At 38.4% G+C, this 12,449-nt stretch overlaps 1 protein-coding gene across 1 annotated transcript; it reads left to right on the forward strand.

Moving 5' to 3' along the window:
- Positions 1 to 3,327: 3,327 nt before the first annotated feature.
- pithd1 (PITH (C-terminal proteasome-interacting domain of thioredoxin-like) domain containing 1) lies at positions 3,328 to 10,885 on the forward strand. Its single transcript, XM_053334935.1, has 6 exons — positions 3,328 to 3,631; positions 5,098 to 5,141; positions 6,389 to 6,466; positions 7,837 to 7,941; positions 8,494 to 8,602; positions 10,432 to 10,885. Exons 1-6 carry the CDS (start codon positions 3,440 to 3,442, stop codon positions 10,531 to 10,533), a joined length of 630 nt encoding a protein of 209 aa, XP_053190910.1. The 5' UTR covers positions 3,328 to 3,439; the 3' UTR covers positions 10,534 to 10,885.
- Positions 10,886 to 12,449: the final 1,564 nt, after the last annotated feature.

Consider the following 12,449-nt stretch of genomic DNA (forward strand, 5'->3'; position numbering starts at 1 on the left):
ATGTTTATGACTCACTCTAATGTAGTTGTAAGCAGATATAAGGACAATTTCAAGTGTGTTCTAATGTACAGTGTTTGTCAGGAAATATAACTTCAACAGAGACATTTTTATTAATTTTTTTAATATTACAACTGTGCTTCCTGATATTGTCATTCATTATATTTTTATAGAAAAGCCTCCAGGCCCCACAGGAGGACTTATAGTTAGTAGTGAGTATTTGAGTGAACTAGATTGTACATTAGAAATAAATGCTGGCTCATAAAATATAGTGCTTTCATATAGGTTGAACTACATAAATGCAATTTATAAAATAATCAAATTTAGCATGCAGTTTCCAGTTGGTAGTTCTTCCAGGTCTGAAAAGTGAAGCCAACCAAGGATGTGACATAAACTGGTATCTCTCCAATGGCCAGCAGGGGGCTACTCCACTGGCTCCAAAAAGAAGTCATTGTATGGAAGTAAGTATTTACAGTAAAATTATACTATATACTTAAGGGCATGCCTACATCATGACTGACAACGCTAATTATGTACTTAACATATACGTAACAACATATCATAACCATCCTAACCCTAGATTAGATCAGGAGTTCAGCTGTTTTAGTGTGTTTTCATTACAAGTTAATTGTAATGTTTTGGTTGCTGAAAAAGTTTTGTTTAACGTTTGGTTGTACTAAAAAACCCTCAAAGGAGTCCGATGTTCAATTTGTCTGGTAAGTATGTTTTGTTTTAAACCTCCTTTTCGCCAGCCAAACTTATTAATTTTATTGTCAAAATTAACCGTAGACTGTAACTGTATATTTTTTCCTAGTAGGTGAAGTCATGACCCACTCTACTCTGCCTCATTGGTAGCCTATATGTGGGAATTTTTTTTCCATCTGTTTATATATTATCAATATAGTATTAATCAGCTCATATAATCATTTACTATGAACTATCTGCATAATCATGTCACAGAGTGGCACTGATGTAAGGCCAGCATGGCAGGTAACAAATAAATCATATCTATCTGATAGATTTCAGTTTGTAAATGTTCATGATAAATCCTCCATGCAAACAAAAGTTAGATATGGTGTTCCTCAAGGCTCAGTGCTTGGACCAATACTATTCTCCTTATATATGCTTCCTTTAGGAAACATTATCCGGAATCACTCAATAAATTTTCATTGCTATGCAGATGATACTCAATTATACCTATCAATAAAGCCTAATGAAACTAACCAATTATCTAAACTACAAAAATGCATTAAGGACATAAAAGCCTGGATGACCTGCAACTTCCTGTTATTAAACTCAGAAAAAACTGAAGTTATTGTGCTTGGCCCTAAACACCTTAGAAATTCACTATCAAACGACATAATTACTCTGGATGGCATTACTCTGGCCTCCAGCACCACTGTAAGGAACCTAGGAGTTATCTTTGATCAGGATCTGTCCTTTAATTCCCACATAAAACAAATTTCAAGGACTGCTTTCTTTCATCTGCGTAATATTGCAAAAATTAGACATATCCTGTCTCAAAATGATGCTGAAAAACTAGTCCATGCATTTGTTACTTCTAGGCTGGACTACTGCAATTCATTATTATCAGGCTGTCCTAATAAGTCTCTAAAGACTCTCCAGCTGGTCCAGAATGCAGCTGCTCGTGTTCTGACAAAAACTAGAAAGAGAGATCATATTACTCCCATCTTGGCTTCACTGCATTGGCTTCCCGTAAAATTCAGAATAGAATTCAAAATCCTCCTCCTCACCTTCAAAGCTCTTAATGGTCAGGCCCCATCATATCTCAAAGAACTGATAGTACCTTATGTACCTACTAGAAGACTTCGCTCCCAGCATGCAGGTCTACTTGTGGTTCCTAATATCTCTAAAAGTAGAACAGGAGGTAGAGCCTTCAGCTATCAGGCTCCTCTCCTGTGGAACCATCTTCCAGATTTGGTCCGGGGGGCAGACACCCTCCCTACATTTAAGAGTAGGCTAAAAACTTTCCTTTTTGATAAAGCTTATAGTTAGGGCTCTTTGAGCTCTTAACTTATGCTGCCATAGGCTTAGATTGCCGGGGGACCCCCACCCCCATGATGCACCGGGCCTCTCTCTCCTCCTCCTCCCTCTCTCTCTCTCTACCTATCTATATCCATTAACACTCATGATCTATTAATGCATTCAATAACCTAAACTTCTTCCCCGGAAGTTGTCTTTCTGGTTTCTGGTTTCTGGCTCTGCTTTCTCGTCCTACAGGTAATCTGGGTCTGTAGACGACCGGATGACGGATTCCAGTCCCGGACCTTCTAGCTTCATTGTTGATTTTCATTGTGCTTCTCTCCTCTATCCTTCCTTTCTCTCCTCTCTACCCCAACCTGTCGAGGCAGATGGCCGCCCACTTCTGAGTCTGGTTCTGTCTGAGGTTCCTTCCTGTTAAAAGGGAGTTTTTTCTCGCCACTGTTGCTCATGTGGGAATGTTGGGTCTCTTTAAAGTTAAAACCTGAAGAGTTTGGTTTAGAACCTGCTCTATGTGTAAAGTGCTTTGAGATAACTTTGTTGTGATTTGGCGCTATACAAATAAAGATTGAGATTAAAGATTGAGATAACTTTTTGCAGCATGCTCAAGTAATGCTAGATTTTTTGGCAGCACACTGAAGCCATGGATGTACTAAGGCTCTTGTAAAACTTTCAGAACAAGGCTATCGATGACATAATGTGTGAGAGGACAGTCAGGGTCACAGCAGATAAGCTCCATCACAGATGGGTATAAAAGAATGCAAGTCACAGATTCAGTGTTATTCGGCATCTGGTCTACGGACCATCCCCACTTTACTTGTGTTATGAACAGTAAATCTAATATTGCATTGAACTCTGCTTGACTCAGTGTCTTTTTGACTCTTGAAGTTTCTTTTGTTTTTAATTGAAAATACATATTGTGAAGACTGGCCATAACTGAAGGTTTTTTATGCCACATTTACCTTGATGTCCTTACCCTAACCCCTAACTAATCTTACTCCTCAGGCCTAAACCTTATCAATCCAATGCAATGATTACTAGCCAGTCAGAGCAGGCAGAGTATGGTTCATGACTTCACCATCCTAGGAAGTTAAATTCGCAGACTAAAAATGCACCGTACTAAAGAAACCATCTTCATGCCAAATATTTTAACTACTGGCTCTAAAATTAAATAATGGCGTCGGTCAAAAATCATAAATGCAACCTCGAGGCGTCAAAAAGCAGTTGGTGACGTCACGGCGACCATATCCATTATTTTGAAAAACTCAAACCGGAAGTGATTGTCTCGGTTTTTTGGGGGGCTCTTGACTAAGTGAAAAGTTGCTGATCTCATTTCACTTTGAGGAAAAACACAGAGCAGGCAGTGCGACGGTCTCCATCCTCCGGACGGTGTATGTGTGTGTGTCTGTGTTGACGGAAAAGCGGCGTGTTTAACTCCACGATGTCCGGGCACGGCCACGGGCACGGGCACGGCTGTGGGTGCGCGGGCGAGCACGAACCTGCCGAGAGGGGCCTGGAGTACGGACTGTACCGGCGCATCGACCTGGAGAAGCTGCAGTGTCTGAACGAGAGCAGGGACGGAGACGGAAAGCTGGTGTTCAAACCGTGGGAGGAGCGGAACCAGCGGGACAAGGTAACCGTATTCCAGAGCCTCTCCCCCGGTCAGTTACCCTCGGTCTACCCCCCCTCCCTGCAGGTCTGTGGGGAGTGTCTCTGCATGCGGAGCCTCACTGCGCAGTTATAAAAACAAACAAACAAAACAAACCAAAAACAACTAACAGACTTTCTTGACACTGGTGATGTTACTATTTAAAACTCCTTTAAATGAACTCTTGGTTTATTCTCTGCTCTGTAATTTATTTTAGTAATTTGGGCTGGGCAGTATGTTTAAATTAAGATATGGTGTTCCTTTATTAGTCCCACAGTGGGGAAATGTATATTATTGCAGCAGAAAGAGCTTTAATAAAAAGCATAACGCACAATAAATAATAAGTAAGTACACAAGCAATAAAGGACAGTAGTAGCAAAAAATAAATAAATAGAAACACTAAGTAATATTGGTGTTGATTATTTATATCATGATGTGCCACAAACTCTAATGATTAAACTGACGTAGAGCTGCAGCAATTATTTGATTGGTTGCCAACTATTTTGAGTATTAACACCTTTGAGTCATATTTAAAGAAGAAAACTGCAAAATTCTCTGATTCAAGCTTACAAAATGTGAGTATTTAGTCCTCTATGATAGTAAACTGAATATGTTTGGTTGTGGACAGTTCAGGATTTTAAAAAAGACATTTGAGGATATCATCTTGGGCTTTTGGAAAAATTGATCAACATTATTCACCATTCTCTAACATTTTATAGACTGAAAAACTAATCAATGAATCAAGAAAGTAATCTACAGATTAATCAATAATGAAAATAATGGTTAGCTACATCCTACTTTAAAGCAATGCACTTGATACATACCTGTGCAGTCCAATACAACAGCTCTGAAGAGATGCACCAGTAATACTGATGTCAGATATTGATCCAATACTATCACAAATAGCTGCATCAGGTGTTGGTGACAATGGGCCAATCTGTTATTGGATACCATTATTTTAATGAATAATTGAGTAAATTAATATTCATTTTTTACATTTTGTTTTACAGAGTTAGGAAATCAATGTTTAAGTCAAGCCTGATTTTGCCCTTCACATAAAGTCATGATCCCAGTCTCTTTCACAGAGTGAGGCATACAGCTTATTAATCAGGATCGGCTGATACCCTGAGCCAAGGTATCGGTATCAGTATTTGGACTGAAATAGTTGGATCAGTGCATCCCTGCAGCTCTGCTATAAATTTTACTCTTACAAAGCATAGCCTTCAGTTTTTATTGCCATAGTTGGAAAGGTGATAATTCTACTTTATGTTTATAACCGTGGTCATAGTGGGTGGTAGTCGTGTACTGGAGTGCATTATATTGACAAGTGTTCCTAATATTTTTGTACACCCCATAAACATACATGATTATGCCATCGTAATGCAATAAATATATACCCACACTGGATTATAGCTCCAAAAATACACAAAAATGTTTGTCTTTCTTCCTAGTTTGTCGAGAGCGACGCAGATGAAGAGCTGCTGTTCAACATCCCGTGAGTACTGAAAATCCAACATCATCATCATCACAGTCATCGTCATGATTAGCTTTAAACTTGATCTATTCTCTTACATGACATTACAGAATATTAAAAGTCCAGATGAAACTGCATTTTGAGTATGCTTCCCTTTTCAATGACTCATTTATGATATTGCCAAAAATAGAATTGTCCCTGTGAATTTAAGAGAGGCAGGAGAATCATGGTTTCTTTTTTTGTCTTTAAGTTCAGCTGTTCTCAATTTTGAATTATGATCCGTTTGACCCACATATGTAAAACCATGTGGACACTTCAGCATATAGATGACATGTAGACATAATTAACAAACTCTTTAATTCTATACTTTTTACCTGAGTGACAGTGGCAAAACTCATAGTGTTATAGGAACGTGCACACATACAATATCTATCATTTCCATATGAACACCAAGGCTGAATGTACGTGATGCATTTTATTCCTGAGCCCCATTGCCCCCCCCCCCCCCCCCCAGTGCCTTTTCTCCCAATTGCTTTCAACTGTATGTGGCAACCAAAATGTGCTGCAACCAGCGTCTTTTTTTCAGAGTTTTGTGCGGCTGCCCCAGGGCTTCTAGTTAAAAATCTATGAGCTTTTCAGAGAAGCGCTGATGTCGTCAACCAACCGTCAGGCAACCAATCATATATTAGACTATTAGACTATGTGTCCTTTGGTTGGTGCTCATGGTGGAAAAACAATGTCAAAGAAGAACAAGGTTGACAAATAGATGATGAAAACTGATAATGAGAGGGGCGATACTAGTCTATCATACAGCTGCAGTTAGTGGTGTTAAGATATTGTTGTCATAGAAACAAAAACCCAAATGCTTACTTCAGTCCTTTTTTTTTTAATGAAATCTGCTAATTAAAAATGTAAATCATAGGAAGCTGTGGTGCGCTGGAATATAGATGTTTTTTGTTTTACTGATTTAAAGTATGTTTGTGGATGGCAACATACGGAATCTGCGTTAACTTGTATTTTACTACAAATTGTTTCTATATAAAGGTTGTTTTTAATACTGAGATGAGCTCTTTTAGTTCGTCTGTAATTACAGACCAAAGCTATTCAGGTTCTAATTTCATTTTTAGTTTTCACTTCTCCGCGCTCATCTCTCATTACAGCTTCTGCTTAGTTGCCTTTCACAGCGACCTATTTTTTTGTTCTTGTCTCTGTGATTTTGCCCCATTTTTCTCAAAGATAGCAAAGAAACTCTGCGTCATCTCTTTCAGTTTTACAGGCAGTGTGAAGTTGAAAGGCATCATCATCGCTGGAGAAGACGACGACTCTCATCCAGCTGAGATACGACTGTGAGTGTCTGACGGTGCCTCTTTGATCAGGGGTCAGGGAGGTCATGCAGATTTAACATCTCAAAGCTGGTTTATACAACCGTATGTAAAAATGATGCTCCTATAAATTGATTGTCTCCATCGCACTTCATCAAGTCACCTGAGGATCATGAGATGAGATTTTTCCAGTTAGAAAGGTAGAAAGTCAAAATCACTGTGTGACTTTGTAATCTCAGATGAAAGAGGTGTGAGAGAAATGTATTGAAATCAAAATGAAACCCTTTATTCTTATACATACAGAGAACAGTCAGTTGCATGTACTTTGCGCCCCCTTCTGGTCACCATAGATAATTAAACAGAGTTGAAAATTAGATTTTAAAAAATATGAACATTTAAATTATGAGCACAATATTTAAAAACTTAAAAGATAAAAATACAAAATTATATATCAGTTAATCAATCAATCTTTATTTATATAGTGCCAAATCACAACAAAAGTCATCTCATGGCACTTTACACACAGAGCAGGTCTTTAATTGAATTTAAAGAGACCCAACATTCCCACATGAACAAGCACTTGGCGACAGTGGCAAGCTAAAACTATCTTTTTAACGGGAAGAAACCTCAGGCAGCGCCAGGCTCAAAGTGAGCGGCCATCTGCCTCGGCCTGTTGGGGTTGAGAGGAGGAGGAGGAGGAGGGAGGGTAGAAAGGATAGGAGAGAAGCACATTGAAGTACAAAGGGAAGAAAACACTTAGATATCACATTGGTATATATCTGTAACGTCCCATCTTCTTAATCAAGTAAAAAAACTAAAATACAACAGTCCCATTGTAAAAGCCACTGCTTCTTTTTGTTGCATCTTAAAACCAAGGGAGCCAGAGCATTTTTATCCTATTTACGATGTAGTGCTACTACTATCCACCAGGTGTAGTAACTGATATCTGACACGACTCACCACCAAGATGTTTTTCGACCCATCTGGCACAGTGTCAGGTGATTTATACCTGCAGGATCACTGTTATCACACAGAGATCTTTAGCTCAGTGAATCAAGAGTCCTCCACTGATGTTTTGCTGCTCTCCCGTCAGGCTCTCAGTGGAGAAAAAACAGGATCAAAACTGAAGCAGCACTTTTTAAAAAATGTTTTAATTGACACATTCTTCACAATTCACTCAACTGTCCAGTGTGTTATTCAGTACAAGGGTCTAAGGATAAAGGATGTTGTATTGCTGTACAGATTGTAAAGACCCTAAATGCAAATTCACAATGTGTGATATTGGGCTATATGAATGAAAATAGACTATACATTATAGTACTCCCACCCTTTCCCTCACCAGAGAAAGGTCACTTCATCAATTTAACCTTCTCTTGTTGATTTTTATTTACTAGGTACAAGAACATCCCTCACATGTCCTTCGACGACACCGGCAGAGAACCCGAACAAGCCTTCAGGCTCAACAGAGACCCTCATGCTGAGCTGGAGTACCCGACCAAGTGAGAGCACAAGCAGGAGTCCTTTTTTCATTTGAGTGTGATTCAGTCTCTGTGGCGGCCGAGCTGAAGCTGACAGCTGCAACCAGCTAACTGCTGACCTGCTCACACTACGAGGACGAAGATGTTCAGAATGTTAGACAGACGTTTAACACATATTAAAGGCACAAGTGTTAATAAGAGACATTGGAGACATACACATCAGGGCTCTGTCACCATCCCAAACCACACATCTGTTACAAATGTAGATTTTGCCCACACCAGAGATGTAGACAAGATACCCGGGATCATTTTCACAGCCTGGACGCTCAACAACTGTGAAATATAATCTGCTCAAAGAAGCGTTTTAAAGACAAATGAAACCAAATCTGTTTCTCTTTCTGTTACACACACACACACACACACTGACAATCTGCCATCACTGTTTTAACTTCCTATCAGCCTTCTAAACACAGTGCGACGACACCATCCTGGTTTTGAAGATCACAGTTATTTCTCATGTACAGAGTGTTTTGAGTATGTTTGAAATGTCTCTTTTTCTTTCATGATTTCCAGGATTGCTCGTTTCTCCAACGTTCAGCACCTCTCCATCCACATCTCCAAGAACTTTGGAGCAGAGAGCACCCGGGTCTACTACATCGGTCTCAGAGGAGAATACTCAGAGGTCAGTCTGAACTTTAAACGCCACCAGTATGCCGAAGCATCTCTTATTCTCTTCGTCTGATCATTTTAAATGCCTCAATAACAAGAGTATTTCTAGCATTACAAAAATATATCTCACATATGTTTTGTACGTGTGCAGACTTTGTCTATTAAATGAAAGGAGACATTATTTTGTTGCATCTTTCATCCCGAGGGCAAGAAATTCCTCCCCAAAATATTGTCTTATCTCTCTGATGTAACTCAGTTTCCCTTTCATCTTCACTTGTTATCGTGCTGATATCAATTCCTTTACGTGAAAGAATCAAAACATGACATTTTTTACATTATTCAGAAATAGTTGCGTCACGCCACGTTGTCCCACGGTTCACAATTGCTGAGATTGTGTGTTTTATGCCCGCGGCCTCACAGCCATGCGCCCCTTTCAAACCCCTCATGACTGATCGTCTGCTTCAGAGGATCAGTTTGTTCCATTTTTCACTCCAGTTCATTCGCTCCATTATAATTTTCACAGATTTCCAAGGCTTATTTAAGAACTTTGAATCTTTTTATGTCTGAGTTGAGATCTTGAAGCTTGATGCCTCAGGTTTTCTCTGCAGAAAACTGTTTTATTTGATATGATTTACATCAGCCCGAGACTGGATGGAGTATTTGGGTGGAGAGTCACTCGTAGTGGTTCCCAAAATGGGGACGGTTTTAAGCTGTTACGGGTAACTGTGCTTAACCAGAGGGACAAAACATTTAAGTAGAGTAAAATTTTAAAAGAATCTGTTTGGTTTTTAGGAAGAATGAATAAGCAACAATGAATAAAGTCAGATTTTAAAAGTTTTTGGACAAACTTTCCCATTTCCTTGAATGAGAAAGTATGTCCAAACCTTTGACTGGAACTGTATATATTTAAAGTACACAATGGACAGATTTTAGACAGTGAAACAAGACAAACAGGGCATGATCAAATTCCAAGTGTTAAGAAGTCTGTCTTGATCTCAAGTCCACTGTTAATATACTGGGACAGCGGTGTGACCTGTTGTCTAAAAACTCTGGCAGTTTATTTTTATTATTCATTTACAAAACTTAAACTCGTGCAAATAAATATGCAGTTAATGTTCTTGATAATATTATTTAGATATAGTTTTTTGTGGCTCATTTTATGGTTAGTTTAGCCAGTTGATAAAAATCTAAATTGATTTACTCATCTGTGAGAAGCATGGAGGAAAAGTTGATATGCTCTGTTAAGGCATTAAACCTGACAAAATATTCAAAGTTATTTAGATCATATTGTGTACATCCTGTTACATCCTATAGTGTCACAGGAGCAATGTGCCACCCATGAGCTCACACAATATTATCTAGAAATGAGAAAACTATTTTGAATTATTTGAAAAACCACCTTTGAATTATTTAAGTAATTTTTTAAGCAATATGCCAAAAATGTTGTGGTTCAAGTTTCATAATAAAGATTTGCTGCTTATGTGATACTGAACTGAATATCTTTGTGTTTTGGACCGACACTAAAAAAGCTATTTAAAAATGTGGGTTTGAGTTCTGGGACGTAAAACTACGAAAAAATGTTCAATTGTTATTCCTTTATTATTTTTATGTAAATTTTAGTGCCAATAACCATTAGTATTCACCTTAGTACTTAATAATAGTGCTGCTTATCTTCCTTTGTGTTTGATTACACAAACATACATTTTAAGTTTAAACTCATGACCTTTCTTGAATATAGAGCAACTTCCTCTGTGAACGTCCTTGTTTTGAACCAGAAATACTGTATCGACTAACGCTCACCCTTACAGGAAGTCAACGTGTCTTCTCTTTATCATTTTCAAGGCTCACAGACATGAAGTGACGATCTGTAACTACGAGGCATCAGCAAACCCTGCAGATCACAAGGTGGAGAGCATCATCCCGCAAACCAACTTCATTTCCTGAAAAGCTTTAGAGAGTCGGGAGGAAGAGGAGGAGAGGTTTCAGTCATTGACACAAGTCGAAAAAGTCAAAGATGAGTTCAACGCTGCGTACTGGCAGGTTGGTCGAGCTCGACCGGGACTGAGCACTGAAATCTGAAGACCAGAGAGCTTCAGATGAGTCTGGAAGTGCCACGTTGTCGCTGTTTTTCTGTGGCAATAAAAGAGTGAAGGCTTGAAGAATGTCGGCAAAAAGCTTAATAAATGCATGAAACATTTGACACTCAGATAAAGTCTGTTGTTATCAGTATAACCTGTATACTCTGATTCATGTCAAAGATACCCACCTCTGCAATAAAGCTAAAATAAAACACTGACAGCTGAAAATCAAACTAAGCTATTGTACTTTTTGATCAATTTAACTCAAGACTTTGGTTGTCATGGATGCATAATCAGCTTCTCATATGAACCAAGCATTAAGCCATGGTTGCACTATACTATTTGAACAGTGCATGGTGCTGTTAAGTGTAATGAACCCACCAATAACTGGATTTTACTGTTTTTATTACACATAATACAACACAAATAGGTGCTAGTCCAAAGGAAATGTTCTGTTGATGCCGAGCAGAAATTTCAATCAACTATAAATGAAGCCACCGTTTATGTGTAGTAGACTAATCAGGCAAGTCTGTGGTTTTGAAGTGCAACACAGAGCATATTGCATTACATTTGTACATTTTTAGCTAATTGAGTTTTAAAATAAGCTGTAGCTCTATTAGCCTTCACTTACTAATGTGAAAACCACATTTGTCCTGAGATACAATCCTAAAAGGTTATAAATCAATTTAATTCTTAAATGAATTGAAATAAATAAAACATATTTGCCTGCATTTCCACTCCACTGTTTAACAGCTTCCAATAAAATATTCTAGAAAAACTTGCAGATGGGCTTCAGGATCTTGCAGTAGCACACAACAACATCATCACAAACGTGCAGAAAAAGATAGATATATAATTTAATCATTTGCCTTTTGTAAAACCATCATTTTGTCCATTGACTTCTGCTGAATGTCTTCTGCCACCTAGTGGTTCACTGTGTGATTGATGTTCAGTCTGAGCAGGACCTGGGATGGTTTCCATACCCATAGTGCTCTATGAATTGATAGAGTTAATCAAATACATATGCTACCATTCAGGAAAGATGAATGAAAGATGAGGAATTAATATAATTTGAGACCAGTGCTTGGCCCAAGTCCAAAGTCTCCTGCAGTAGAGGTCCGCTCTTTATTCCTCTGCAGTAACACTTAAATACAAACATGTCACATTCTCATCCACATGGCCATTTTCCAAAGCTATTGAGCCAATACTTGATTGTATTAACTCTCGTCACCTCCTCACTTTGCCATTTTTTCCTGACAAAGGGGTTATGTCATTCTGATTTCTTTGCATTAGTAATGCAGTATGACATCATGCAGTATGTGGCAGCCTGCGAGTGCATTTACGAGAATGTGTGAGCTCAGTACTGAAGACTGCATGGTTGGAGGGTTTAGAAAATGGGTTGTTGGAGCTCTCCAAGAAGGCTGCTATATTCAAAAAGAATCCTCACCTTTATATAGATATGTTCATGGCTTTGCTGCACATAGTGTTTATCAAATCAGTACCAGTGTGTTCCCGTAACTCTGGATAATCTACAGAAGTCATAAATAACATTTTCAATGCTGTCAGTACCACCAATGAAATGAAAATGGAACATAAACTACTACATACTACTGTTACATTACAGTTAGCATAACAATATCCATGTGCTTCAGACAGTTGACTTCATTGGTTACTGTCAGTAAAACTTCAAGGACTTTGTCTTAATTAAGCAAAATGAAAAAACAAACACTGAAATTTGAGAAGACAAGGTAACATTAAAAAACGAAGCAAAAAACAATCTCA

The sequence above is a fragment of the Scomber japonicus genome, chromosome 15 (genome assembly GCF_027409825.1).
Source record: "Scomber japonicus isolate fScoJap1 chromosome 15, fScoJap1.pri, whole genome shotgun sequence".
Taxonomy (NCBI): Eukaryota; Metazoa; Chordata; class Actinopteri; order Scombriformes; family Scombridae; genus Scomber; species Scomber japonicus.